Source organism: Micropterus dolomieu, linkage group LG15, assembly GCF_021292245.1.
Source record: "Micropterus dolomieu isolate WLL.071019.BEF.003 ecotype Adirondacks linkage group LG15, ASM2129224v1, whole genome shotgun sequence".
NCBI classification, from domain to species: Eukaryota; Metazoa; Chordata; class Actinopteri; order Centrarchiformes; family Centrarchidae; genus Micropterus; species Micropterus dolomieu.
In genome coordinates, this window is record NC_060164.1 from 14,052,191 (window position 1) to 14,079,801 (window position 27,611).

Below are 27,611 nucleotides of genomic sequence, written 5' to 3' on the forward strand. Positions count from 1 at the left end.
ATGGCTGCTTTGACTGTTTCTGGGTGTGTTTCTGACTTAAACATCTTGTGCATATTAGAAAGAATATCAAAATTCAACTCGAGAAACTTGTCATAGTTTGCTCTCTCTCTCTCTCATGTTAAATTCTTAGAGGAGGGGTTTCGTTGAGGATAAGGGGTAAGAGGAGTGTCCTGAAGGCCAGAGGGAGCCTCCCCCAGGGTTGTGATTGGCTGAGGCTGTTGCGAGTGAGTGCTGGGGAGGCCAGTAGGAAGGTGAGTGGTCTGGGAGCCTGCTTAGGGGCAGGCAGCCACAGAAAGCAGCTACCACTGCCTCTTAAAACTTAGGTACTCCTCATTACAGCTCCAGACTGATAGAGAGAAGGGGAGGGCTAGAGACAGAGAGGGAAGGAGAGTGAGATATTCTGAACAGGAAAAGTTAGACAATCAGCAGTGCCACTTGTGTGCTCACCCTTCCTTGACTGCTGCCTGCCCACTCCACTACCTGAGGCACACATATACACACACACAGGGAGGTGTTTCAGGGAGGCTTAGAGGGCTGACTCTCCAGGGAAGAAGGGAATTAAACACTTTTGTTTTCAATCCATCGCGTCCATACTCAGGACACAAAAAGGGATTACAGCTTGTACGCCTGTCCCACTTGCCCCTTTCTTCTCTCTGCAATTTGTCTTCACTGAGTTACTTTGGAGACTTTGGATACAACCTTCTTGAATTGTTGATTCGAGCTCTGAGAGGCATGGCACATGGACAAAAGAGCCCCAGGTGGGCATTAACCCAGGGCTCCTTCAGCTTGGCACTGGGCCTGTCGCTCTTCTCCCTGCTCCTCCTCCTCCTCACCGTCTCGGCCGCAGATGAGTACGACTACTACAGCTGGCAGTCGGACAACTTCCACAATGGCCGCTTCTATACCAAGCAGCCCCAGTGTGTGGACATACCGGCTGATCTGCGCCTGTGCCACAATGTGGGGTACAAGAAGATGAGGCTGCCCAACCTCCTGGACCACGAGACCATGCCAGAAGTCAAGCAGCAGGCAGGCAGCTGGGTGCCCCTCCTGGCCAAACGATGCCATGCTGATACCCAGGTCTTCCTGTGCTCGCTGTTTGCACCGGTATGCCTGGACAGGCCCATCTATCCCTGCCGCTCGCTGTGTGAGGCCGTGAGGGACAGCTGTGCTCCGGTGATGGAGACCTATGGCTTTCCCTGGCCAGAGATGCTGACCTGTGACAAGTTTCCCATTGATAACGACCTCTGCATCCCCATGCAGTTCACTGGGAACCACGCAACCCAGCCACCAGGTAGGGCAGCTACCAGTACACCATACACCCTCATTCAAGCATTCTCACACACAAAAACATCTACACTCGCAAGTCCACAACAATTTAACTAAATTAAATTTTAGTATGGCTCCTAAAGAAGTAATTGGTCAAAAATTTGAATTATGGCTTTAACAGCAGGTAAATACAGTACAGTTTGTAAATAGAATACAGTTTGTCTCTGCATTGCAAATTTCAGGAATTTGAGCCATCTCACTAACAACATTACTTAGACAGACGAGTGTTCAACAGCCTGCAGAGCCAGAGTGAACAGTGAGAGCCTGAAAATGTCTGTAAGGCTTATATGGTTTCCCCGCACTGCAATGATGACAGATGAAGGTTTAATTGAGAGACTATCCAGAGGAGGTCAGTGACAGAGACAGGAGCAGGACGAGGCTACAGGGGAAAGTTCTTGAGTAAGTGGATGCTTCAGGACGGCTCCCTGACATCTACATACGCCTCGGGGAGGGACAGAGACAGACTGAGAGAGACAGACAGGAGACTGAGAGACTCCGGCTGCCAGATCACTCGCTGAGTTAAGATTAATGGACTGTGATGTTAAACACATCTTAACTGAAAAGGTGACACAGGCCCACATGCATCCGCACACACACATTTATCAGCAGACATCCATCAGCAGCTAATCACTCAATCTAACAATTGAGTGAATGGAGACTGTGATTTCAAGCTCTCGCACATGCAACTCACAAGCTGGTCTGCAGAGTGTCAATAAAATGAACAAATAAACCTGAGATGGATGGAATAAGAATGACTACTCTAGGGTTTCTGCAAGAGATCTGATTGACAAAAACATGGAACATGTTATATAATTTTTCACAGGCAGTGACTAAGAGGACAGACAGATGGGCCAATAGTGAGCTGTGAGGGGGTCAGTGGGAACTAAATAGAGGAAAAATAGGTATGTGTGTGTGTGTATGCACCGCGACTACTTAAGCAGCCTCTTCACAAAAGCAGTCAGTGCTGAGAGGGGGAGAGAGGGAGTTGATGAGAGTCTTTAGACAGTGGAGGGGGACAATCCCCACTGTGTCCCTGCCTGCTAGGCCTTTGTTGGGTCTGGCAGCCAGCAGGCCAATTAGCTAGAAGGCCAATTACTGAGCTCCCACTAATTAGTCGACATGACAGGACAAGAGAGGCGGGCAGAGAATGGGAATTGCAAAAGTCTGATTGTCCCTGAGAGAGCCCAACGGAGACGAGTGAAAGGAGAGGGAAGCAGGAGAGTAGACTGAGTGTATAGAAATGGAGAAAAGCTGCTTCCTGCAGCATAAAAACGTGTCTGCCTCTCTGCTTTCAATAAGGACCCAAAGAAAATGGTTTATTATTCTCATTATTCCACTTCTTGCCTTTAACCATTCATTGTCATTTCTTATCTACTTAGGTTGAACTGCTCCTGCATGTTAAGAGCATTTCATTTGACATATCTAGTAAATGTGTTTTCCTTAACTTGAGTTGCGCTTTGATAAATTATACTGATTTACTAAAACACTAAAGTGAATGCCAATAATACCAAAACATAATTTTAGTCCTGTCAGTCATAACAAGCTGTGTGACATATATTTTTTTCAACAATGTTCAAAGCATTCTGCTATCTAATCTAGCCTCTTTAAAATAAAAGTGGGGAAAGATTGCTGTGACGACTCTGGTGAATTCATGCAGAGCTGACTTATTCCATTAGGGAAAATTGCTGTTCTGTTTTTGTAGGACTGGTATCAACTATGCGTCACTTTGGCTTTGCAGAGCCATAACTCATTCTTTTACATGCTCCCCGAAAGGCAGGCAGCTACAACTACATCTGTCACCTCCTCAAACAAGGAACTGTTTGTTGATCGTATCTAATCAAATAATAATCAGAGGCGGCTAGATTACAGAAAGTGGTGCGAGATCAGTGCAAATATGTAGATTATATGCAATTTTATGCAGAGAGAAAAATATGAAATATGTTTAGTAACATTTTTGAAGAATAAATCAAAAATGGAATATTGGTTAAACAATGAATTGGTTTAACAATCAAATTTGAGTGTGTGGTTGTGCATGTTTGTGTGCGTTGAGTGTGTGTTTTTGAAACTGAGACTGAACCCATATCACTTGTAGCCCGAAGGCTCAGTCACTGACATTTTGTTAAGAACCAGAGATTCTCAGATGTGCCGATGAGGCCATCCTGAGGACAAGCTTTTGGCTCTAAAACACACGCACACACACGCACACGCACACAGCCAGAAATAATAAAAAGGAATTTTAGCTAAGAACTGTTAGACAGTCCCAGTTTCCTGGGAACCCTCAGTGTCAAGGGACATGAATGATTCTCTTCACACAGGATCATATGAGGACTCTTGTGGCAATCCAGGTGAATCTTGGGTAGTTGGATCAATCACAGGAATTAAGTGCTGCTCTCCCAGTCTAGGAGGCCCAGATGCTATCTGAGCTATTCTGCAATTACATGATATAGCACTGTTCCAGGGCTCCTGTGGAAAGTAACAGCACAGAGTTAGATTCACTTTCTGTCATAGCCAAAACTGAGAGGAACACCACCAACACCTGAGCCCAGGTTGTGTGTGTGTGGAAGATTTTTTGGCATTTGTGTATGTGCATTTATTGGAATGTTTGCTTGTGTGTGTGTGTGTGTGTGTGTGTGTGTGTGCGTGTGTGTAGCAGGGGCCCATGGGGTGTGATTATGTGAAACACAAGTCTGTAGATATTATACCAAGGAAGACAAGCAGACTGCTGACAAAAGAGGGCCCAGGCATCCCAGGAGCGAAAACAGCCAGCTGAGCTCAGGCAGAGCACAGCTCATCCCATGCATCAGCTCCACCTTTATGGATTTAATGAATGGATTTAATGCTACCTTTAGCTACTGTCAGCATCAGCATATCAACAGGTATGATACGTAGGAGTCTGGACCGTCTGCTTAAGTGCATGGGGTAAACTAAACCATAACACCAATTGCAAGTTTCCGCGGAAAATGTTCTTCAAGACAATATGCACGTTGTCCAGTGAAAGTCGTTGAAATTGCATGGTGTGAAAGATATTGTCTGTCCTCGCCGTACTCATTGATGCGGCTAGTGTAAGTTACAACCGTGCTAAAGGAGACAGGCAGCGCTGTCAGGTCTCCAGCAGCACAATGGCCGCTACTCATGTGGCCCTGGCTGCTATATGAAAGGGAAAATGTGATCCAATGCTCTGTGCATGGAAGACTGCCTCGGCCTTTTGAGAATGTATTTTCTCTTCTGTATAGGATTCCTACAGATGCAAGGAGCGTGCTGCATTTTAGGGGTCCCAGGGGCATGCCTGTGGGCCATTTTTAAGTCCTCCTCTGTCTGTCTGCATGCCGCATTAAAACAGATGTTAGGCCCCGCAACATAAATCACACGCTGCATTTCATCTCCGGTACAGTAAGTGTTGCTGCTCGTAACTTAAAGGGCCCAAATGAGGCATGAGATAGTGACCCGTGCATACTTTAAATGGAACATTCTTCCCATAAAAGTTCCTGTGATGCTCAGGCTGCAGGGCATAAAGGTACAAGACACGTCAGGGGATCAGATGACGATATTGTCAGATCTGGATATCTTTACGTTTACGTTTACGTTTCGTCTACATTTTTGTAAAATGCTGCAAACATAAAATGTGATTTACGTTGTGAATGTTTGAAGTGAATGAGAAGGATTCCTGAATGCCATGTAATGACAAATGGAGTCTTTTAGGACTCAATTGTGATCGGGTGAGGTGTTTTTGCTCTTGTTGTCACTTAGTGATGACTGTAATTTACATTATTGAAACTACAAAATGAAATAAATGCACACAGCAATTTCCTACTGCACCAAATTACAACAAAATGACAATGATGACATCATCAAAATTCTGTAATTGTTTGACAAATGATTTGTTGCATCTTTATCAACAACATCGGAAGTGTTCTCAAGCAAGATTAAGAACTTTATTGTTTTCAAACAGGCTCTCTAATTTGTTTTAAAAATACGAGAAAAGGGAAGAGACAAAGACAGTGAGAGGGGGACAAGAGACAAAAGATACAGCAGGGGAGAGAGGCTGATATAGAAAAAGGTATATTAACCTTAGAGCTTTGACTAAGTGAAGCTGTGCGCTGAAATTACTGGACTCTTGTCGCACGTCTTTTCCACTCTGGCTTGCTGTTTGAAGATTAACAGCGGGTCGTCACCCTGCTCCCAATCATACTTTTATTCTTGTCCTCAATCATCAACTCCCAACCTCCTCTTCATCCTCCACAACAGCTCTGAGAGACAATATCATAACATTTGTAAGTGTAATTAGGAACATTAAAGTTTCTGAAATATCCCAGCATGGAAATTACAAAAAGCACACAAGAGTCCAAAGTCAACCAAAGCAAGAACATAATTCTCACAATTTAATCACATTGCATGGCGAAACATTCCTAAACTTCTTTGAGATGATGGCAAAATACATTACTGACCTAATGTCAAAATATTTGCTGAGTAGAAATGTGTCCAGGAAAAAAACACACCAAGCCACGCGGCAGTGATTCCCATCAGAACATTACTGACTCCCCCAACGGAGACCAGACCGTGATGAGGGCAGTCGTCGCTTAATTGATTTCTCAGCGGCGTCCAAATGGTGGTTTTTGGTCCAAGCTCAACTAAGTTTCACGGAGGGACTGCTTTCTCCTGACACATGCTCTGGCATGAACACAACTGGGCCTCCTGCCAGCATACCACCCCTGTGAAACCAGAATGAATTACTGTGGAGTCTGAATGAGACGTAACAGCTTTTAGGGAATCATTCAAAACAGACAAATCGAGACAGAGTTTTGGCATCTCTTGATCTGTGTGCGCGCGCGTTTCCATGCTCTTGCCCCAGTCTTCATGTCAGCACCAGACAATTAGAGGCCTGACCCTGTATGTCTCGCAGGTCTCCCGCCTGTGAAAGCATGGGAACCGTCAGAGGAGGAGAAACTGGCACTTACTACAAGAACGTGGTTCAACTCCCTCCAACACACACATACGGGTACATACACACATTCATAGTCTGGGTGGTGGTTAGCGGGTTCACCTCCCCATGACCAAAGCAGGGAAGCATGCTAAACTTTGACCCCACTCATTATCTGCCAAGACGCTGCGGTTTGGGCTGGGGTGATAACCTTTGAACCCTGACTTTTGACCCAGGGGTCTGGGCTAAACTGTGCTAGAAAAATCTTGTGTGTGGGTGTGTGTGTTTCCACAAGTGTGTGTTTGTAAGTGTGAGACACGCAGGAAAAGAGAAAGAACAGAGATAACATATTTTGGATATTGAGGTGAGCAAAGATTTTGCTCCCCCACAGGGAGTTGTCCTGAAAGAAAGCTGCCTTAATCAGCAGGTCAACGCTGTTGTCCTTTCAGACAAGTTTCCGCTGATGATATTTCCCTGCCCTGTAGATGTATATAGGTGTGTGGGGATGATTTCTATACCACATCCTTCTCTCCCTGACCCGTTCTAATATTATAACTTGTTCTTTTGGCTCAAGGCTCTGTTTTGTGGATGAGTGGACCAATATTAGATAGTGTACAGCTACAACCAGGCCCTCTGGGATTACATGGAGTTTATGTAGTATTTGTCATAATAAAGTTTTATATTGAAGAGCCTTTGGAGAAAATTGCAAGTTAGTAAGAAGCATGTCTGTGTGTGTTTGTGTGTCTGAAAAAGAACAGATTGGAAGTGGCTTGATTAAGTCAAAATATCATGATAAAAACCTCACATTTTCAAACATATTGCATCTGTTTCATGCTGTATACATTAAAAAAGTGTAAAAGTGTAGAAACAAGCAAGATTTTGCAGTACTGTCTCTCTCATGCTGCATCTCCACCATGACAAGACAACAACAATCACAAATATCCAAATCAAAGTTTGTGAGGCTAAACAAGCTTTTGAGCAAAGCAGGCATGACCATAAATTTCTCAGTTAAAAATAAACTGAACTTGTTGCTTTGGTTTCCCCTTGCTGTTTCACAATGTGTGGTTGGTATGTGGCCTGCATACTGAATCACTTTTCACCATGTTCAGCTGCTCCTGCGGCAGCGTTTACCTTTCTGCGTGGCCAAGACCACGCCTGTGCCACCAAAATATACAAGGGCCAGAATAAAAACGTTTTGTCCAGTGTAATCGCAGGGCAAACATCAGTCAGCCTGCTGGACTATATATTTGCTCTGCAGCAAATAGTTTCTGACAAGAGGAGGGGGGCTGCAAATAAGTGCCTCTAAAGTGCTCAGGACTTAACGATTTCATACTGACATGGCTTAGGTTTTACTGACTACACTTGACAAACAATGACCTCAACTCAGGTGTTAATTATTAGCTAATTATTAGCTAATCTGGCCTTAATAGAACCATCAGAAATGTGATTTGTTATTTGGTTGTAAATGACAAATTATTTTTCTGTCCCCTCAGTGTCAAAGGTGTGCCCTCCTTGTGACAATGAGCTGAAAGCAGACAACATCATGGAGCATTACTGCGCTAGTGACTTTGGTAAGTACCAGCAATAAAAAGAGTGAACCGTGAGTGAACAGTAGGATGGCCTTGTGCACACCAGTCACAGTTTCATATGTAATAAATCACAAGTGCAATTGTGTGAACAAAACATTACACCACAGGCTTAATTAGGAGTTATAAGGCTGTTTCACGAGGGAATAAAAAATGAAAGAAAGAATGTGAGGAGACGCAATATAAAAGGCACAGGTATGTGCAAAGTAACATGCACACACACAGTCTTGTCAATAAAAACATCCATTAAAATATTATGCACATAGTTCTTTGTCAGTGTAAAAATGTATGCAAGATTAGATTAAAAAGACAAAAATGACACTAACATCAGTTAACACTTAAATATATACAATACCAATAGTGTTGTAAGTACTTAAGGTAAAATAATAAGGTTTGGGCTTTATTTTTTCATTACATATTTATTGTTTAAGTGTTTGATGGTCTTTTCCGTTAAACCGTAAGTTTTCCAGCATTTGTAGAAAATGGTCAAAATGAGCACAGACATGAGCGAGCACAACACACATTACTTTTGCCCTACTCCCTCTGCTAGCATAACCATTTTCTTCTCATAGTTTGATAAATTAATTTAACAGCTTTCAGACCCCAGTGTCCATTCGACATCATTTTCTAAACTTTCCGGCAATCAAGTTTCACCACAGTAATGGCCTGCACACAAAGCCAGAACATAATTATTCCATTATTTCTGCTCATCGAGGCTTTTGGCCCATCACACTCCACAGCAGCTGAATGTCTGCTTGCATGGACTATTGCCCCAGTCTTTAGAGTTAATGATATACTGCTCTCTATTTTCTCTGGTCATAAGATTCTGAGCACTAAACTAGACATGTTAGAACTAGAAAAAAACACATAACCTTGGGAAACTCATGAAGAACACGGCTCATGTTTCTGAACAGATTAGTGAGAATAATGTAATTGAAAATTAAATGTGGCCAGACCGGTGCTGAAAAGCATATTTCTACAGAGGAAATAGCTGCAGTTTAAAACAGACCAAGTTTCGTAATCTATCTTCTGGGTGTTGCCCACACCTACAAAATGGCCTAAATATACAGAACATGACCCATTCTAAATCATGGATGAATTACCCAACACATCACGCCCCACAACAACAACAGAATATGTCTTGGTGCACATTGCTCACACTCTAAGCTGCAGCCAGAACGTAGGCTCATACCCATAATTAAACATGACTTTCCCAAATCAGAGATATTTATTTGTCTGATTCAATTCAGAATTACATATCTCAATCTTAACAACACAAAGGTCTTTCGGGGGTCAGAAAGCGACATGGGAGATTCTTTCGGTTCATTAGAATGAAATATGATTATATGTGAAAGCAGATAACCAGCCATTCATACACACACACATTTTATTGGTCATTATTGTGTGTGACTGGATAAGACGTGAAGATGAGTAGAGAAGTCAAGATAATCATGACGTATGGATTTGGAGATCAAGGCAAGAATGACGCTACAATGTTATTCTATAGGGCGATAGCTGATTACAGCTTGATCTCACGCCTCATGAATTTGGTTATCTATTCATCTTCGGACACTGTTCGCCCTGAGAGCATTTTGTCTTCGTGTTTTATTACAGTCTGCTTTTGATGTCTGATCTCTCCACATTCCTTGTTGTACCATCCAGCAGCATGGCACAAATGACAAGAGTAGAAAAGAAAGGGGGAGTGGAGTGAGTCTGGCGGAGTACAGACATGAAGCCGACACCTGGTTCGTAGGGGAGGTTGCTTGCTTTAGCTTAAAGAAAACCTGTTTCTCCTCAAAATGACAGCTCACTTCTCTCTCCTTTTCTTTCCACGTCTACCCCTTATATAAAGACGTGGGCACAACTAAGTTGTGTCACAAGGATACTGGCCAGGCTGCACAGCAGGCCCCACTGCATCACTTATGACTGAATATGAGTGGGCAGGGCAGGGAAGCAGAGAGGAAAATCATTTTATCCTTCCTATCTTTACTGAACCTACACATATACACAACGCATTCATTCACAAAAATACGCACACACTTGTATGCACGCAAATGCAGCACATAAACACACGCCCTCCCTGAAGGAGCTGGATGTGAATCAGGATGTGAATGAGGGGCAACTCAACACACACATTCCTTCCTGAACATGCTATCACTTTGCATGTAGTGTTTACGTATCAGAATGTACCAAGGGATGTTTATGCAACTGTAGACAAGTAGGCGAGAAGTGAAATGGCGATCTTCCAGCAGGCTTGCGTACATAGCGATGCTTCATACCGACCCTGCGCCTTTGCCCGACCCGTAATTAATTTCACCTGTCAAAATGTTCACCCAGAGAATTCCTCTCTCAAATGCTTGGCAGTTCAATTTTAATATCTCACATGTTAAAATATGAAATTATAAACACAAGGCTCGACAGGAGATACAATTCAGTACTTTATTAGGTTGATCAACCATAGTTTGCTGTAACCAAACTCTGCACATGCTGAAAACGGTGCACAGAGGTGATCTGTTCTGTATTTTTTGTTTTAAACAATATAGGACTGTAAGCACAAAGTAAACGCAAGATCTCAATAGTGGAGCATGGGATATTAAAATGTATTATACATAAATGATTGTGGTCCCATGTAGAAACATTACTGATGTTATAAACAGAGCTTTAGACTCAAGACTTGAAACTTGGACGCAAGTCAGGTCCGTCAAATCGGAATTTGAGACTTGACTTGGACATTACTGATGTGAGACTTTACTTCAAACCTAACTAACCTAGATATCCAAGATGGCGCCGCAGACGGCCGCCTCGGGATTACGCTCCTTAGTGCTTTTTGTGTTTTTGTTAATTAACTGTTTTCTGCCGTCCCTCTCTGGTAACTTTTACCAGAGAAGAGCTCAGCTCTGTTTGGGAGCCTTTGGAAACGACTCCCTTCAATTCACCTGGCGAATGTCTGCTCTCTGGCCAACAAAATGGACGAACTACTGCTCCTCAACAGAACTAACTCGGACTTCTGCTGATCTGCTGCCCTGTTTCACCGAATCCTGGCTCACCGAGAGCATCCCGGACAGCGCACTTCACCTACCGGGATTTAATGTCATCCACGCGGATCGCGAAAGGGAGCTCACGGGAGCTCACGGGAAAAACACGGGGAGGCGGACTCTGTTTCTATATAAACGAAGGTTGGTGCACAGATGTCACAGTGTTGAAGAAATCATGCAGCCCTCACTTAGAGATATTATTTATAAACTGTAAACCGTTTTATTCACCGCGGGAGTTTTCCTCGTTTGTTCTGGTCGCTGTATACATTCCACCTCAGGCCTGTGTTAGTGAGGCGTTACTACACCTGGCCGACCAGATAACTAACGTGGAGAAAAAACATCCAGACTCCCTGCTCATAGTTCTTGAGGACTTTAACAAAGCAAACCTCAGTCATGAACTTCCAAAATACAGACAGCATATTAAGTGTCCCACCAGGGACACTGGACCACTGCTACACAACATTAAAGGACGCCTATCGCTCTGTTCCCCATGCAGCCTTGGGACTCTCTGATCACAGTCTGGTTCATCTTATTCCGACACACAGGCATAAACTGAAATCTGCTAAACCTGTTGTAAAGACTGTGAAAAGATGGACCAATGAGTCAAAGCTGGAGTTACAGGCCTGCTTTGACTGCACTGACTGGAGTGTTTTTGAGGCTGCAGCCACTGGCCTGGACGAACTAACTGACACTGTGACATCTTACATCAGTTTTTGTGAGGACATCTGTGTGCCCACTAAAACCTTCCGCACATGCAACAACCAAAAACCCTGGTTCACAGCGAAACTCAGGCAGCTTTGTCAGACCAAGGAGGAGGCCTTCAGAAGTGGGGACAGAGTCTTGTACAACCAGGCCAGGAACACAATGACTAAAGAGGTCAAAGCTGCAAAGAGGTGCTATGCTGAAAAGTTTTTCAGCCAACGACCCTGCGTCGTTGTGGAGAAGCCTACGGACACTCACAAACTACAAGAGACCATCCCCCAACACTGCTGGTACTCAACGACTGGCAGACGAGCTGAATGGTTTCTACTGTAGGTTTGAAAAGCCCAGAGTCACACCTCTCCCCCACTCCAACCTACAGGGCTAACAGGTCAGTGGATGATGCTGTCAACTTGGGTCTGCATCACATCCTGCAACACCTCGACTCTCCAGGGACATATGCTAGGATCCTGTTCGTGGACTTCAGCTGGGCGTTCAACACCATCATCCCGGACATCCTCGGCACCATAACTCCCCCAGCTCACTGTGCCAGCCTCCACCTGTCAGTGGATAACAGACTTCCTGACTGACAGGAGTCAGCAGGTGAGACTGGGTAATATCACATCCAGCACCCGGACTATCAGCACTGGCGCCCCCCAGGGTTGTGTGCTCTCCACACTGCTCTTCTCCCTCTACACCAACGACTGCACCTCAGGGGACCCATCCGTCAAACTCCTGAAGTTCGCTGACGACGCAACGGTCATCGGCCTAATCCGGGACGGTGATGAGTCGGCCTACAGACGGGAGGTTGATCAGCTGGCTCTCTGATGCGGTCAGAACAACCTGGAGCTTAACATGCTCAAAACTGTGGAGATGACCGTGGACTTCAGGAGGAGCCCCCCCACTCTGCCCCCCATCACCATTCTAAACAGCCCTGTGTCTGCTGTGGAATCCTTCAAGTTTCTGGGATCCACTATATCCCAGGACCTGAAGTGGGAGCCCAACACTGACGCCATCATCAAGGCCGTACTTCCTGCGTCAGCTCAGGAAGCTCAACCTGCCCAAGGAGCTGCTGATCCAGTTCTACACAGCCATCATCCAGTCTGTCCTCTGCACCTCCATCACTGTCTGGTTTGGATCTGCCACCAAAAAGGACAGGAGCAGACTACAACGGACAGTCAGGACTGCAGAAAAAATAATCGGTGCCAACCTGCCCTCCATTCAGGACTTATACATTTCCAGAGTCAGGAAACGGGCAGGAAATATCACTGCAAATCCGTCTCACCCCGGACACAACCTGTTCCAGCTCCTCCCCTCTGGTAGGCGCTACAGAGCTCTGTACACCAAAACCAACAGACTCAGGAACAGTTTCTTCCCACAAGCCATCACTCTGATGAACAGCTGATTTCTGACTCACAGTGTCAGGAAAAATTCCTGTGCAATAACCCAGTAACTCTGTCTCTAATCAGCACCTGTTTACTGGTTTCCACGTATTCTTTATTTATTCACCATTCTCTATTTCAGTGCGGTTCATACTATGTTCATACTATGTCATATTGTATATACTGTATACCAATACACCTATCTCAGGTCATAGGTCTTATTTATTTTTTCCAGCATCCTTTGCACTATGCTCCATTACACTGTGTACATGTGTACATGTATGTGTACCTGTATATCATATCCACTTTCAACATGTACATAATGAGAATAGTTTACTCTTGCATCCTTTGCACTCTGATTACTGCACTATTTGTCAATATGTCTATATTGTTTTGTTCATAGTGTGTATATTAGTGTTGTCTACTCTGTAGTTTGTGTCTGATTTTATTTTATTATTATTGTATTATTATTTTATTATTGTATAAGTAAGCACATCGTGAGCAATGTACAATCCTGAGTCAAATTCCTCGTATGTGTACACATACCTGGCAATAAAACTGATTCTGATCATCTGATGGTTCTGAACTACCTAAAAGCTTGATTTAAAAGCAAAAACATCCCAGGAAAATCCCTGCAAAAATGAAAAAATAAGAACCAGACAGGTCTTCCATAGCCATACAGCTTAACAATTAGGAATTGAAAGCACTTGGTCCCAGTTATGTAAAATAATAACAAAAAAAGGTTTAACCCAGTTATGAAAGGTAAATGTTTACTTGCCAAGTCATTTAAGACTTGTTACTTGGACTCACTCTAAAGGGCTTATATTTGACTTGAACTTGTCTCAAAAAACTTTGGTTGTAACTCCAAAAACATGTCCTCCCTTTCTTTTATGGGGTTTCCCTAGGTCAGACAGGATGCAGTTTTTAATATACCGCTGGAGAGGTTAAATAATGATACTCATGAGAGGTACAAAGTAGCTGTTTCTTTGGCACAGCACAGAGCTCGGTGCTGGTCTTGCACAAAGAAGAAATGTCACAGCTGCTCAAAGTGGAAGGGAACAGGGGAATCAGAGTGACACATAAACAGCCTCTGAGTGTCTGTGTTTAATAGAATAAAAGCTGAACTGAGTAAAAAAATAACTCTCCCTCTCTTCTCCCTCAGCCCTCAAGATGAAAATCAAGGAGGTGAAGAAGGAGAAGGGTGACCGGAAGCTGATTGCTGCACAAAAGAAGAAGAAAGTGTTGAAGCAGGGTGTGCTAAGGAAGAAGGACCTGAAGAAACTGACCCTGTACATCAAGAATGGCGCAAACTGCCCGTGCTCCCAGCTGGATAGCCTGGGCTCCAACTTCCTCATCATGGGCCGCAAAGTGGACCAGCAACTGCTGCTCATGTCCATTCACAAATGGGACAAGAAGAGCAAGGAGCTCAAGTTCGCCATCAAGTATATGAAGTCCCATCAGTGTCCCACCTACCACACCGTCTTCCAGTGATGGGGCAGAATCCACGATTGCTCCCCACACTAGATCCTAACTCTCGTTTCAGTAATGAATCCCAGATCCCTGCAAAATCAGTTACCAGCCCACTGCATAGTCCTACAAGGGGTCGCAGGGTGGTTTTTTATTTTCTCAGCTTTACCATGAATCGGGTAGTCAAGGGGGTCCTTCCTGATCTGCTTAGATAAATCAGACATATTAATGTTGGAGAAAGGAAAAGCCCCAAAGAAACCATAGATTTTATAACAATTTGGGTGATATTTTATTTCCCAAAGACATTTTGATCTACCCCCTGCTATTTAATAGAACCTTCCTTAACAATTCTACCTTTCTATTTTGATATAGTAGAACCAATCACTTGTATGATATTTTACAGCAACTTTATTAATTAGGCAGTAGCTTTAAGAAATGGGAATGTAAAGATCTTAGGCAACTACTGGAGGGAAAACATGTTTGATTATAGACAGACAGACTGGAAAGGGAGCTGAGTGGGAAGGCAGGGTTCGTTTCTGTGTAAAAAGAGCTGAGAGAAACGACACGCTACAGTATATGTGGGCTATGCAATGGGCCAGTGCACACACTGGCACAGAGCTCCCAGGAACAACATCAAAGCAGAGAAATGTAATGATCCACTTAACTGTATGTTTCAATAATGTATAAAGTAGGTAATCCAAATGAATATAGAGGATTAGAAAACTGGGCTTTTTTCTTTTATCCCTGCTGGGAAAGAAGACCGACGGAACAAGGCAGACTGACGGACTGGATGATGCTTCCACTGACTTTGTACAGCACCGTTTTTTTGTGGCCTGAAAGAGGGAAACTTGAATATTTTTGCTTTTTTAATTGGAGAGAGAAGGTGGTTAAGGCAGAGAAGACATCGTTCGGAAAACAGGTGGAGAAAAAAGGAGAAAGAAAGAGAGAGAAAGAGACTCTGGACAGAACCAACAATGTTGGGTTGATAAGTCTCTGGTACTCGCTGTTTTTCACTATCACTCTTCAAATGTTTCTTTTTTTGTACTTAAATTTTGGAATTTGCTTCAGTTAAATGTCTGTATGAAAACAAAAATCATACACACAGGCATAGCACCTGAATTCACTGTTGAAAATTCAACTCTGACAATATTTTCTAATCAGATAACCTGTAAGTAGTTCTGTTACTGAAATACATATTTGTTTTACAAAAAAGTAAATGAATAAAATATATTTGAAATTTTTATAAAGAATATTTCTTTGTAATGTGCCATTTCATCATCATTATGAGTAAACTACAACCTGCACACTCCTGTTTGCTTCATTGAAAAAATGCATTCTTACATAAGACATTTAGTTCTTATTTGATTAAATTACTAATATAATTATAAATTTTCCTTTGAAAAAACAGAAAAGTAATGGAAAATGTTCTGCAATTAAGATTAAATTGCTCCTATAGGCTGATCCGATAGAACAGGAAACTACTTTACTGCTATCAATCCATAACAGTCCAAACAAGTTCAAAATCTTACTTTGATGAACAATTAATACAATTTTAGGATTCACAAATATATGAATGAATTTATATATAAATATACTCTCTCCACAAAAAATATTTTTCATTGCACACAAAATAATTATTGCTGTATATAAATGTAAAACAAATCCACAAATAAAAAATAAGGTTCACATGTACATTTCTGATGCACACACAAATAATTATTTTAAATAATAATAATCCGTTTAATTCCAAATATTTCCAAGCAATTTGAGTACATGCATTTTATTCCTTTGACCTCCCTAACACAAAACCTTTTTAATTTTATGTTAGTTAAGTTAGTGAAATATTAGGTTTTGTACTCGGTCACAATAGTGACCAGTGGGAAACAGCATAGTCCATACGTTATGTTGCCAGTAGGTTGTTTAACAATGTTTTCCTTTTCAAATTAAAAACTGCCAACTCATTTACAAAAACATCAAATTGGAGAAGTAACTGTGATAGATTGACCTAACAGTGACGAACATCATTGCCAGAAGATGAGTTGGGTATATCATCCAGCAAGTTCAAGTAAAAAAAAACAAACATTAAAAAAATGCATTTTAATTTCAAAAACATTCAGCATATCAGAGCAGGCAGACATATACTCTCCCTTAGAAAATAGTGCAGAACGTACTAGGGCAGAGCATACTGTGTGTGCATTCCGCAATAGGGCCCCATAATATACATGTACCCTGCAGGTGATGAAAGGCTCCACAATTCATACCCAAACCGGGTTGGTTTGCTCCTGATGAATTGCTTGCAACCATACCTACCATAGAAGGTAGCATGCTTTTGTCAACTGATAACCATTTTGGGTACGGCATCATTTTGTAATACTAATTCAGTGCACTGAAGATGGGCCGTACTTTGTAGAAAGGGTTGTTCACCTCTGAGTTATCCACCAGATGGATTGAGGCCATTATCTCATCAAAGCGATTCTTTCTCATTGTACTTGAGATTGCTTCATTGTAGTCATCAGGGGTCATATGACCAAGACATGTGCTGCTGCGGCACAGAACTGTGATGTGAGAAGAACCCCATAGAAAGTCAGCAACTCATCCATGTTCAGATTGGTTTGCACTATATAGATATTTGACATACTTAATAATAATTATTCAATTAGCTAACCGTTTATCCAAAGCTACTTTCAATTACTATATATGTCAGACGTTACATGCCTCTGGAGCAACTAGGGTTAAGTGTCTTGCTCAGGTACACATTGGTCGATGTGTTACCGTGGAAATCTCTCACACCTGTGTCTTAGCCACTGTTCACCCCTCAGTTGACACCACTCAGTTGACATCTCTAAATAATTGTTTTTTATGAACTTCTGCCTCATCCTCCAGATAGTTTACCTCTAGATTGCCATTCAATAGTCTACCTATCTGAGCCATCACTATCATACTCTATTTCAACTACCACTGGATAACAACCAAAACCTGTGTTTTCAATTGAAGCACTACCGGTCAATATTGTGACTGTTAACAAATTTACTCCGCTTATGAGCAAAATATATATGCAGGAGTATAATTCTCAAAATCAGTAGTAGACCTCAGTTACACTCGGCCCCACACAGGGCCCTCAGCTACATAAAGCCTGAGCTACAAAACCAACAGTATCTGAAGTTAAATAGTAAAGGGGTGACAAAGGCAGACAGCAGGCTGCAATGTAACTGACCAACTTCAAGAAAACCACCCAGATCTTCAGCACTCCAGAGGCACATTAAACCAAATCACTACATTATAAAACATTTGTCATTTCTGTTCTCCAAAATGCTAGATCAATTGTGACACTGTATAATGTTTATTGTCTTCCGCCAATATTTCCCGAAAATGTGGAGCCTTTTGGAGACTGTTCGAAGTGGGAATGCCAGTAGAGGGATGACCTATTTCTAGCTGATTGTGTAGATAGTCCGTCTCTAGACTGTAGAATGAAACATGGGTGGACAGGTATAATGGAACAGGCTGGCGTTTATGGGAGACTTCAAAGCCGACACATTCTCTGTGAGTGATTGGACATGATAAAATTCAGATTCCATACAGTCAGGGAAGCCTTTGTGGGAAAGTTGACCCCATGCTCCAGAGCTGAATCCACTCTCATGCAGTAGATTACATAAAGCTTAGAGGGAAAAGATGAGCAGCTTTCATAAAACAAGACATAGTAAATCAGTTAACTCAAAGTGGAGGGAGACAAAAAAGACAGGGTGACAAAAAAAGAGAGACTTGGCTGGGTCCCACAGACACCCATCAGCACCTCCTCAAAGGTCACTTAGTGAAGTTAATAAGTACCTGATGAGGGACCAGCGACACACAAAGAAACACACACACACACACACACTCACTCAAAAAGACACACATGTTTGGAAAAATAAGACTACAAGCTCCCATTGTCTTACTTTCCTCCAGTGAGAGATCAACTCAATTAAACATCAGTTCCATCAAATATACATGCACTTTAACATTGATTGGTTACAGAAGAGTAGTGCATAAAGGACATCGCCACACACACATACACACACACAAACCGTAAAAGAAGGGCCACATTGTCGGTTTTTATTGCAGTCACTGATAAGCAGGACCTTTTTGACAGTTGAATAGTGGCCGTCTGTCTGGCTGTCACCTGCACAGACACACACATTCCTCAAATGTCACTCACACACTGTAGAAAATATTCATCTTAACAAGTCATACATTATCATATAGTGTACATTCTAGGAGTTGATGTTTGTAACTTGCCTTTTCATTTAACATCATTATCAAACTTTCCCCTCAGACACCCACTTATTCGGTAATTTTCTACATTTTCCATAATTTCTTTTGACTAAACCCAGAGAGATGGGTGTGATCGACTTACAACTTCTTTTTTCAATATTTGAGGAAATATTTTCCTCGTGTGATAAAGTTCATTGGGGAATTGAGCTACAGAAGGCTGCATGTGTGTGCTGTAAATCAGATTAACGGTATATCTTTACACTGACCGACACTAAAACCATTGGCTATCAAATGTAGATCTCTTCCAGTAATCTCTTTATCAAAGAGGTTTTATATGATTGATGAAGTTGTGGACAATGCAAGAACAACAAATATCCAGTGATCCGATATTCAATACTGGATTTTGTAACTTCACTGTAGTTTCAAGAGTTGAGAGAGCAATGCAGAAAAACTGAGAGTCTGGAAGGAACCCCTCCCTCTTTGCTTCTGGGAAACTGACTTTATCGTCTTTGGACAAGGTATTGTCAACTGGCAACAAATTACATTTTTCTTAAACAACTAAAAACACTTTCAATAACTGAAACTGTTTTGATTGCATTTTTCTTCTTTCTAGATAACGTTACTTTATCAAGAAAAGACTATAATAATAATAATAATCTCAACATTTGGTTAAATTTTTTCATCTACTTTAAACTAAAACATGAATCTAGACATTAACATGCATTCACACACCAGTGAGAGCACACGTTAATCAGATTTGACTAGTCTACCTCAACAGAAAGAGACCATTATATAACATTTTGGAAAGTCATAAGAGTTTCTATTAGTTGCAGCATGCCTCTCTCTACCCACCACACAAGGTACCATTAAAACAGCATTAGACGGTAAGCCAACATCCTTCTGGTCTGAACCACTAGACCACCTGTCTGCAGGAAGGGGAGGACAGAGAGATTTGTACATTAATTTAGAAGAGGAGAGGGTGGAAACAGCAGCACACGGACAGAAGGACTATACTGACTCCGAGCCTTGGCCTGTCTTGCTCAGTAAATGCATTAAAGATGTTGCGTTTTGTTGTGCGCGTGTGTGATATGCGAGTTTGTTGATGTGCACAAGTGTGCCGACTCTCTTTAAAAGTCCTAGAGCAAGCCAGGGAATCATTTTCTCTCCATAATAAAGTCAGAGTAACATTCTTCATGTGGTACACGCACAGTGAGAAGGCTGCTTTCCGCACCAGTGCTCTCATTTGCATGCATACTTGCTCAAGTTTAAAAGCCAGAGTAATTTTCTCAGTCATGATGAATAAGAATGATAAAGCAGGACTGTTTCAATAATGTTATTTCCTAACCACTGCAACATGGAGTCTGAACCATTTAACAATGCATGTGGAATATGAAATGACTGCTCAGAGGGATAATTTTCTGTTCTCTGTGACACCCTCACATTCACACTAATGTGTCATTTTACATCTTGTTAAATGATTTCATACTGGCGAGTGAGTGAGTGGATGCTTTCCACTCTGCTAATTATGCTTCCTCCCTTACTCGCCCTGCAGGTACTGCAGGTGTATCCTATGCAGAATTTACCGGATGACAATACCCTTTTGATCGGAATCTGTTTATTGATTGGTCAGCTGTGTGATGGGAGAGTAAACAGAACAGCTGGGTCAAAAGCAACATTACTACAATATTAATAATATTGCATGATTTGTAATACTGTAGATTAGGGGTGCACCGATCTGATAGTCATATTGGATACTGACTCAAATAGCTGGATCGGGTATCATTGATAAGGGGGCTGATCTATTCCATTATGCACATAGGTGTGCTGTGTGTATGTGACACTTTTGTCTCTGTGTGCAGTGCAGTCTGCTCATTATCCACGCCCACACCGGGCTCTACAATGCGAATAATATACTAATGGTAAGCTATGTAGTATACTATTACATGAAATTATAATCAATATAGTAACAATATATTATTAAATTATACTTAGTTATTTATTAATTAATATTAACAGTATACTATTAAATTAACATTATGCTTTTTATGTTTTATGTTATAATATTATACTAATACAGTCATTTGTACTAGTTCCTCCTCTAGGTTGAGGATAGTGCCTCTGCAGTAGACAGATGTAGATTTGGCCAGAGCCTGGATGCCATTGTGCCAATATGTCCTTCTAGCCGCCTCCTCCTGAGAGCAACACATTCCCCTTGTTTGTTTGACATCTGTTTTACTAAAGTTAGTGTTACAAATACTGTTCAGTAATCTTGTTTACATAAAGTGTGCTGTGGGTTGTGTGGGTGGTGCTGGTGTCTCATGTATCCAACCCTGGACAACACTCAATAACATATGTGTTACGCCATCATTTAGTTGTACTGTTGAGCAAAGCAAGTTTGCCCAAAAAAGTTTTGTTATTTATTTGATTTGGTAAATTATTAATTAATTAATTAATATTAATTTTAAAAACAGTATTGTACAATTTTTTTTTATTTCTTCTTATGCTCATTTAACTTAATTCGAGTTGAGAATTATACATTTCAAAATTTCAGTATTTTGCAAGTAGACTCAAGCAGACTCAAGCATTTGCTACTATAATTTTCCAATCGCAACATTGTCCACAATAATCAGAATATTTCTTTTTGTCAAAGTCATGGAGCCTAATCTGAATCATTACTGAATCAGGAAACAATTGTAACTTCTTTTATGTTTTCTTCATAAGTCAAAAGGATTTTCTTATTTTCCATTCCAGTAACTACATCTTTATGGCCATCGCTATTATTTTCATTATATATAATATAATAGTATATATATATACTATAATATCAGCCTGAGCCTGAAAAGGATGTCTTTCACAAAATCTTTGGTAATAAACATATTTTTCTATTTGTTTATTTATACTTTCTGCCCTGATGTCTCAATTTATTTTATATATGTATAATCAGTGTTGGAGCAGTAATCATCAACTGCCAGGAATTTATTTTTTTAAACTGTTACTCATTTCTACACAACTGATAGTAGTTGACTTCTATAAATGTAAAAGTTTCCGCCACTTCAAAGTGATTGACTGACCATCATCTTCCTCGTATCCCCGCTGGGAGGAGCTAAGATAAGAGGGAAAGACAAAGTGAGGGTGAGGGAAGCAAGGCGCCATGTAGAAAAGCACCCAAAGCACTGGGTAGGTCCACTCCAGAGGGTGGGGGGTAATGACCCTGAAGCTGTCGCAGACTGGCGCAGATGGGAGTTTTGCTCATCATCGTAGGAACTCTCACACCCACACAGATCACCGGTGCACTGATAACAGATCAGATAAACGCCACAACAGCAGGTTACAATTTCAGATTCACTTTCTCCCTGCTACTTTAAGAGAAGATGTCTAATATCATTCTCATCTCATCTGTCAGTACCACCGGAGCAATTCCCTGTAATGGGCTATTTCAACAGGCTACTTAATGACACTGTTACAAGTTTTTCTTGGTGTACACCTTTTTAACATTTAGATCAAATGCATCTCAAACCACCTCCGGACGTGGAAACGAATTGCAATATGGTGTGGAGACAAACTGCAATCTGACTGCTCCAGCCAACTCTGAGCAACCAAATTAGCAATCACCTCTCAAGTTGCGGGGTGATGATGGCACAATGGATAAGACACATGCCTTTGGTGAGACCTGGGTTCAATTCCCCACTGTGACCCATCTACCAATGTGTTCCTGAGCAAGACACTTAACCCCTAGTTGCAACACAGTCTCACTTCCTACTCGTCAAATGTCTGACGCATGGTCAAGACCCTTTGTCGTCGCTTTTTAAAGACTTGGGTAGCCCTTTTGCATCAATTATTGACGTTTAGGGATCCACAGTCAAGTTAGCAACACTTAGCAACAATAAATATGCAATATCAGGTTACACTTTCAAGATAAAACGTAACGTTTCGATACATTGCCATGTTGAAACGCGCATAATTAAAGTCGTGAAACGTTGCAGTTTCGTTAGGTTTAGGCACAGAAAGTACTTGGTTGGGTTTAGGCAACAAAACTACTTGGTTAAGGTTAGGAAAAGATCATGGTTTGGGTTAAAATAGCTATGTATGTCAATTACAAATACGTCGAACTATGACGCCAAAGGGATCCCTAGTGCGTCACAAACTGACGATTATGGCTCTTGACCAAGCGTCCATATGTGACGACTTGGGAGTGAGACCGGGTTGCTAGTTGCTCCAGAGGCGTGCAACCTCTGACATGTATAGCAATTGTAAGTCGCTTTGGATAAAAGCGTCAGCTAAATTAATAAATGTAAATGGTTGAAGAAAACAATGACAATGCCTTTTGGCTGCATTTACAACTTTTTTTGAATAAGATAGCTATCCCATCCACCAAAGACGCATGAAGTGGTAAAAGTTTGAGAGGAGTAATGAGCAGTGTTGGGCAAGCTACTTGGAAAATCTAGTGAGCTAAGCTACTAGCTACTCTACATTAAATTAAGCTTCACTACACAGATTTTATAGTTAGGTCTATATATATATATATATATGTATATATATATATACTTATATTGAACCAACTTCATTCCACAGTAGCAATAGAAGAAAGACTAAAAACCTGCTCCAGAGTGTGTGTGTGTATGCGAGAGAGAGCTAAATCAGACACACAAAACTCTCCTACTTACTGCTATCATTGCTGCTAAATGTATTTCCTCATGCAACAAACGGAGAACCATTGTTTGTATAAAGTAACTTAATTATCACATTATTATCATTAATATTGTTTGTTATTTTAATAATTGTTCCTTGAAAAATTCTACTGCTTGTCAAAAAGCAAGACATATTTTCAATGTAACATTGGCATATATTGTGTTTTTGTTGTTTTATTCTTCTTTCTTTAGTTTATTGTTTGTATGTGAATGTGTGCTCTGGCAACATTGCAACCTGAACAACCTAAACATTCATGGCAATAGGCCTAAGAGAGAGACAGAGAGAGACAGAGAGAGAGAGAGAGAGAAAAATCTCTCGTCATTTCATGGAAACAAGTTTCTGCCACTACATATCAAAGTTTCCTCCTTACTAGGGGAAGAGGTGTCCAGGCTGGACCCTGATCCTTCTCACGAGGTCTTACAATAACTATTACAATAGAAAGTAAACTCAGTCCCGCGTGTCTTTATTCCCCTGCAGCAAAGTCGCAGACATCAACCCAAGGATCGGTATGTGATGTTACCGTCACACAGAAGCGCTTCTGCCGGCTACACATACAGGTCCGTGGGTGGCAGTGGCGTCACTTACTGATCTTTCAGAAATGCTTGGGAAAATGTAGCGTGTGCGGAAGCTACCACTCTACTCGGTCAATGAAAGAGCTTCGTTACTGAAAAGCTATTTGATTCAGAAAACAGCGACGCTACCACCAAGCTACTGAGAAATGTAGTTAAACTAGTAACGGCGCTACTTGTAGCGACACTACTGCCCAACAGTGGTAATGAGTGACAGTTCAATTGTAAACATTCCTCTTCTTTCTACTGGTCTGTGTCCCACACTGACTCCTTGACACAATGACACAGTGACAATGACATTCAAGGCCTGTCAGCTGGCCTGTTGTATTGGGGTGATAAGGTCAGATCCACAGAACTCACAACACCACCAACCTGAGGAAAAGAGGGCAGAAGAGGTTGAGGGAAAGAATGAGGGGGGAGAAGGGACTGCATAAGAAAACAACCAAGATGCTCTCAAGGGACCATGGCTCTTGGAAACATCACATCGGCCTCAGTGTCTCCTCTGCAGTGGAAAATGAATAAATTAATAGGTGGAGTAGAAGGCCTCCCATGGGCAGGGTCCTGAAGCCATCTGTGAAGGCCATCAGTGTGTCCCAAACCTGCTGTTTCACCAACGGAATCAACATGTCAGTCTGGAGATTTACAGCCACACGGAAAGCACACACACATACACACATACACACATATACACACACACACACACACACAAACACATGCCCTTGCGCACACAAACATCAAAGAGGATATATTCATAGGTGTAGTTAAACACGCATCGACATGTATTTATACAGAAGCATGCCAGGATGCAAACACACAGACAAAACAAATATTGGCGGAAACACAAGTTCATACTCCTAACACACCCACATGCATGAACAAACTCTTGGCTGGCTCGGAGATTTACACCCCTTTGGAAAGACAAGCATCAGCCAATAAATAAATCTGTTTCCCTGGAGACCTGTTGACCTCCCTCACTCTCTTTTTTGTCACATACACAACAGCAGAGGGTCAAGGTCAGGCAGGGATGAGCGGAGGGTCAGAGGGAGGTGAAAATGTGTGTGTGTGTGTGTGTGTGTGTGTGTGTGTGTGTGTGTGTGTGTGTGTGTATGGGCATGCAGGCTGATAAAACTGTCAAAGTGGAGTCAAAGCCCTCCTCTGTGGCTGGGGGTTAGCAGCCTCCATGTTTTGGCAGGAAGGTTGTGAACTCTGACCCCATCATACCACGGGAGACAAGGAGGTCTCGTCAGGTGGGACAGTGGCCACTAATTGACATAATCTCCCATCTCCTACTTGTCAGTCTCTTTTCAAAAAGACCAGTGTAATCGGAGCAGTTCACGAGCGTGTGGCATTCTGCCATTGTTAGGTGGAAATAGTCCCTGTGCTAGCTGTGCCATCAAGTGTTCCCCCTCTCTTCCTTCTGCCCTAGACTGAACACAATGGGTTCTTAAAGATACACAGATCAACTGTTTAGGGTCTTAAATGACTTGTAATCAGATTTTTATTGAGGTGAATCTGTTGGTTAGGGCATATTTGATGCAATCAGGACCAGTGGTGTATGGAGATTATCCTGCAGTGAGAAAAGATTGACCCCCTCAACAACTTTGGAACTATTGGCAAAGTCTGGTGAAGGCACCTATGTAGTGTGTTGCAGTACAAGGCTTACCAAAACATTGTGCACTGGCAGAATTAATGAGGGTTTAGCTCAAAAAGGAAGAAAGAGGATGAGCCAGACAAAGTTATTATCATAAACAAAGACGAACGAAATAACGAAAACTAGATGTGAAAAAACATTGTTGTTAACGGACATATAAATAAAAACGAGGCTTTACAAAAAAACGATAACTAACTAAATCTATATTGTAAGTTTGCAAAAGTAACTAAAAGTAACTAAAATGAAAGAGTAAAAGTCCTTAGTTTTCGTCTATTTATTTATTTTAAGACCGAAGCCTACATTTCGAGTGGATATGAAGCCGGGGGAACTGATGTTGCGGGGCAGTTGCTCTTGCCGGACCGGTAGTTTAGTGGTTCGCGCGGTGATTAGCAAATTAGCAAAGTCCGATAGGCACCTGTCGGTGAGCCGTGGGTGTGTTATGCTTTTCTCCGCGTGAAGAGCTGGCCGTGTGGCTGGCCCGCCACAATTGCTTTATCCACCAAGAGAGCGCAGGTTCAGGGCGGCGTCTGGCTGCAGCGTAGCAGCTGGCAACCGCTGTTACCACGAGAACCCCATGTAACGTTATGGGGAGGCTAACTTTGCCAGGAGACCCAGGTAGGGATCGTCTGCGTAGTTGGTGGGTTTTGAACATGTTTTATATTATCTTTTATACATAGCCTACATGTGTACAAAATAATATGAATGCAACAACTGTACAGAGCTATGTTTAGTTTAGTTTGGGTTGTAGGTAGTGAGTCACTGTCTTAGTTTTTCTTTTTTTTTCTTCCTTATTCTGTTCTGATAGTCTGGCTTAGTGCTCATCCTGTGTGGGGGATAAAGTTGCTCCTTGCCCATTGATTGTGAACTCCCCTTGTACTGGGTTAACTGTCTGCTGGTCATTATATTTACTGCATGTCAGCCAGTGTGTGTTTTATGGGCACATTATCTCAGCCAACCTGTCGCTTTGTGCTTTTAACATATAATCTATTTTTTGATTAATATAGGTTTACATTTTAATATAGCCTAGCTGCTTTCCAGTCATACTTAACTTCAGTGTGCTAGGCACCTGTTGTTTGTGGCTCCAAAGGGGGCCTCCACTATCTTCCAACTTCTTAGCTGTCCATCACCTACATTTATTGTATTTCACCTATTTCACCTTTAACTAAGAATGATAGAGCTAGAGACTGATGTAATGAATTTCTTGGGACAACTGGGTAGTAGGATTAGGGTAGTTTGCTCTTAAGGTTTTCTGTATGTAGGTTTTAAATTATACCGTAGATGTAGCATGTGCTTCATAGATTTGTAGCATTTATTTATACAATGTGTTAGTACTTCAAATACATATATATATATATATAATGCTTAGTGTTTGGACCACTAAAGCTTCATAGCTTAAAAAAGTGTCCTTTTTCACAAATCTGCATTATTTCTAATGATTGTAATTGCATTTTAATGTTTTGTGAATAAACTAAACTGGACTGAACTAAACTGAACTGAGCTTGGAATCCTGCAGCGACAAAGACTAAAACTAACACTGAAACTAATAAAAATTAAAACTAAGCATTTTCAAAAAATAAAAACTAAACTAGCAAATTCCCGTTAAAAACTAATTCAAACTAAACTGAAATTGAATACAAAAAGTCAAAACGAATGAAAAATACAAAACTATAATAATCTTGGAGCCAGAAGAGAAGTCACTTTAAATATTTTATTTAATATAAAAAAGCAAGAAAATAAATAATTTGTATCTAGGCAGACAATGGTTTGTTAAACTGTTGGGAACTTTGCAATAAATGTATTTAAGTTTTATCTGTCAGTCATCTTGTGCTAAAAGGCTTCTGTCCCAAGTAGTCCTTTAGGGAATCAAGGTACAGATTTAAGAATCTGTAAAAAAGTGTACAGTATTCACATGAGTGCAGAAAAACAGCTTTTGCATGCGCCTCATATATATATATATATATATATATATATATATATATATATATATTCTATTACGGTAAGGCTAACTCAGGGTTTGAACAGCATTGACTGTTCCCAATGG

The 27,611-nt window shown here is 41.5% G+C and overlaps 1 protein-coding gene and 1 long non-coding RNA gene across 2 annotated transcripts in view; both read left to right on the top strand.

Annotated features, from left to right (window-relative positions):
- The first annotated feature begins 347 nt into the window (after positions 1–347).
- Positions 348–15,719, top strand: sfrp5 (secreted frizzled-related protein 5). The gene is made up of 3 exons (XM_046070137.1): positions 348–1,291; positions 7,738–7,815; positions 14,109–15,719. Exons 1-3 carry the CDS (start codon positions 733–735, stop codon positions 14,435–14,437), a joined length of 966 nt encoding a protein of 321 aa, XP_045926093.1. The 5' UTR covers positions 348–732; the 3' UTR covers positions 14,438–15,719.
- A 10,197-nt stretch (positions 15,720–25,916) lies between these two features.
- The window catches only part of LOC123983790, an 11,881-nt gene continuing 10,186 nt past the window's right edge, over positions 25,917–27,611 (top strand). Inside the window, exon 1 of the long non-coding RNA XR_006828283.1 lies at positions 25,917–26,185. This is a non-coding gene — a long non-coding RNA (uncharacterized LOC123983790). The remainder of the gene's footprint in view (positions 26,186–27,611) is intronic.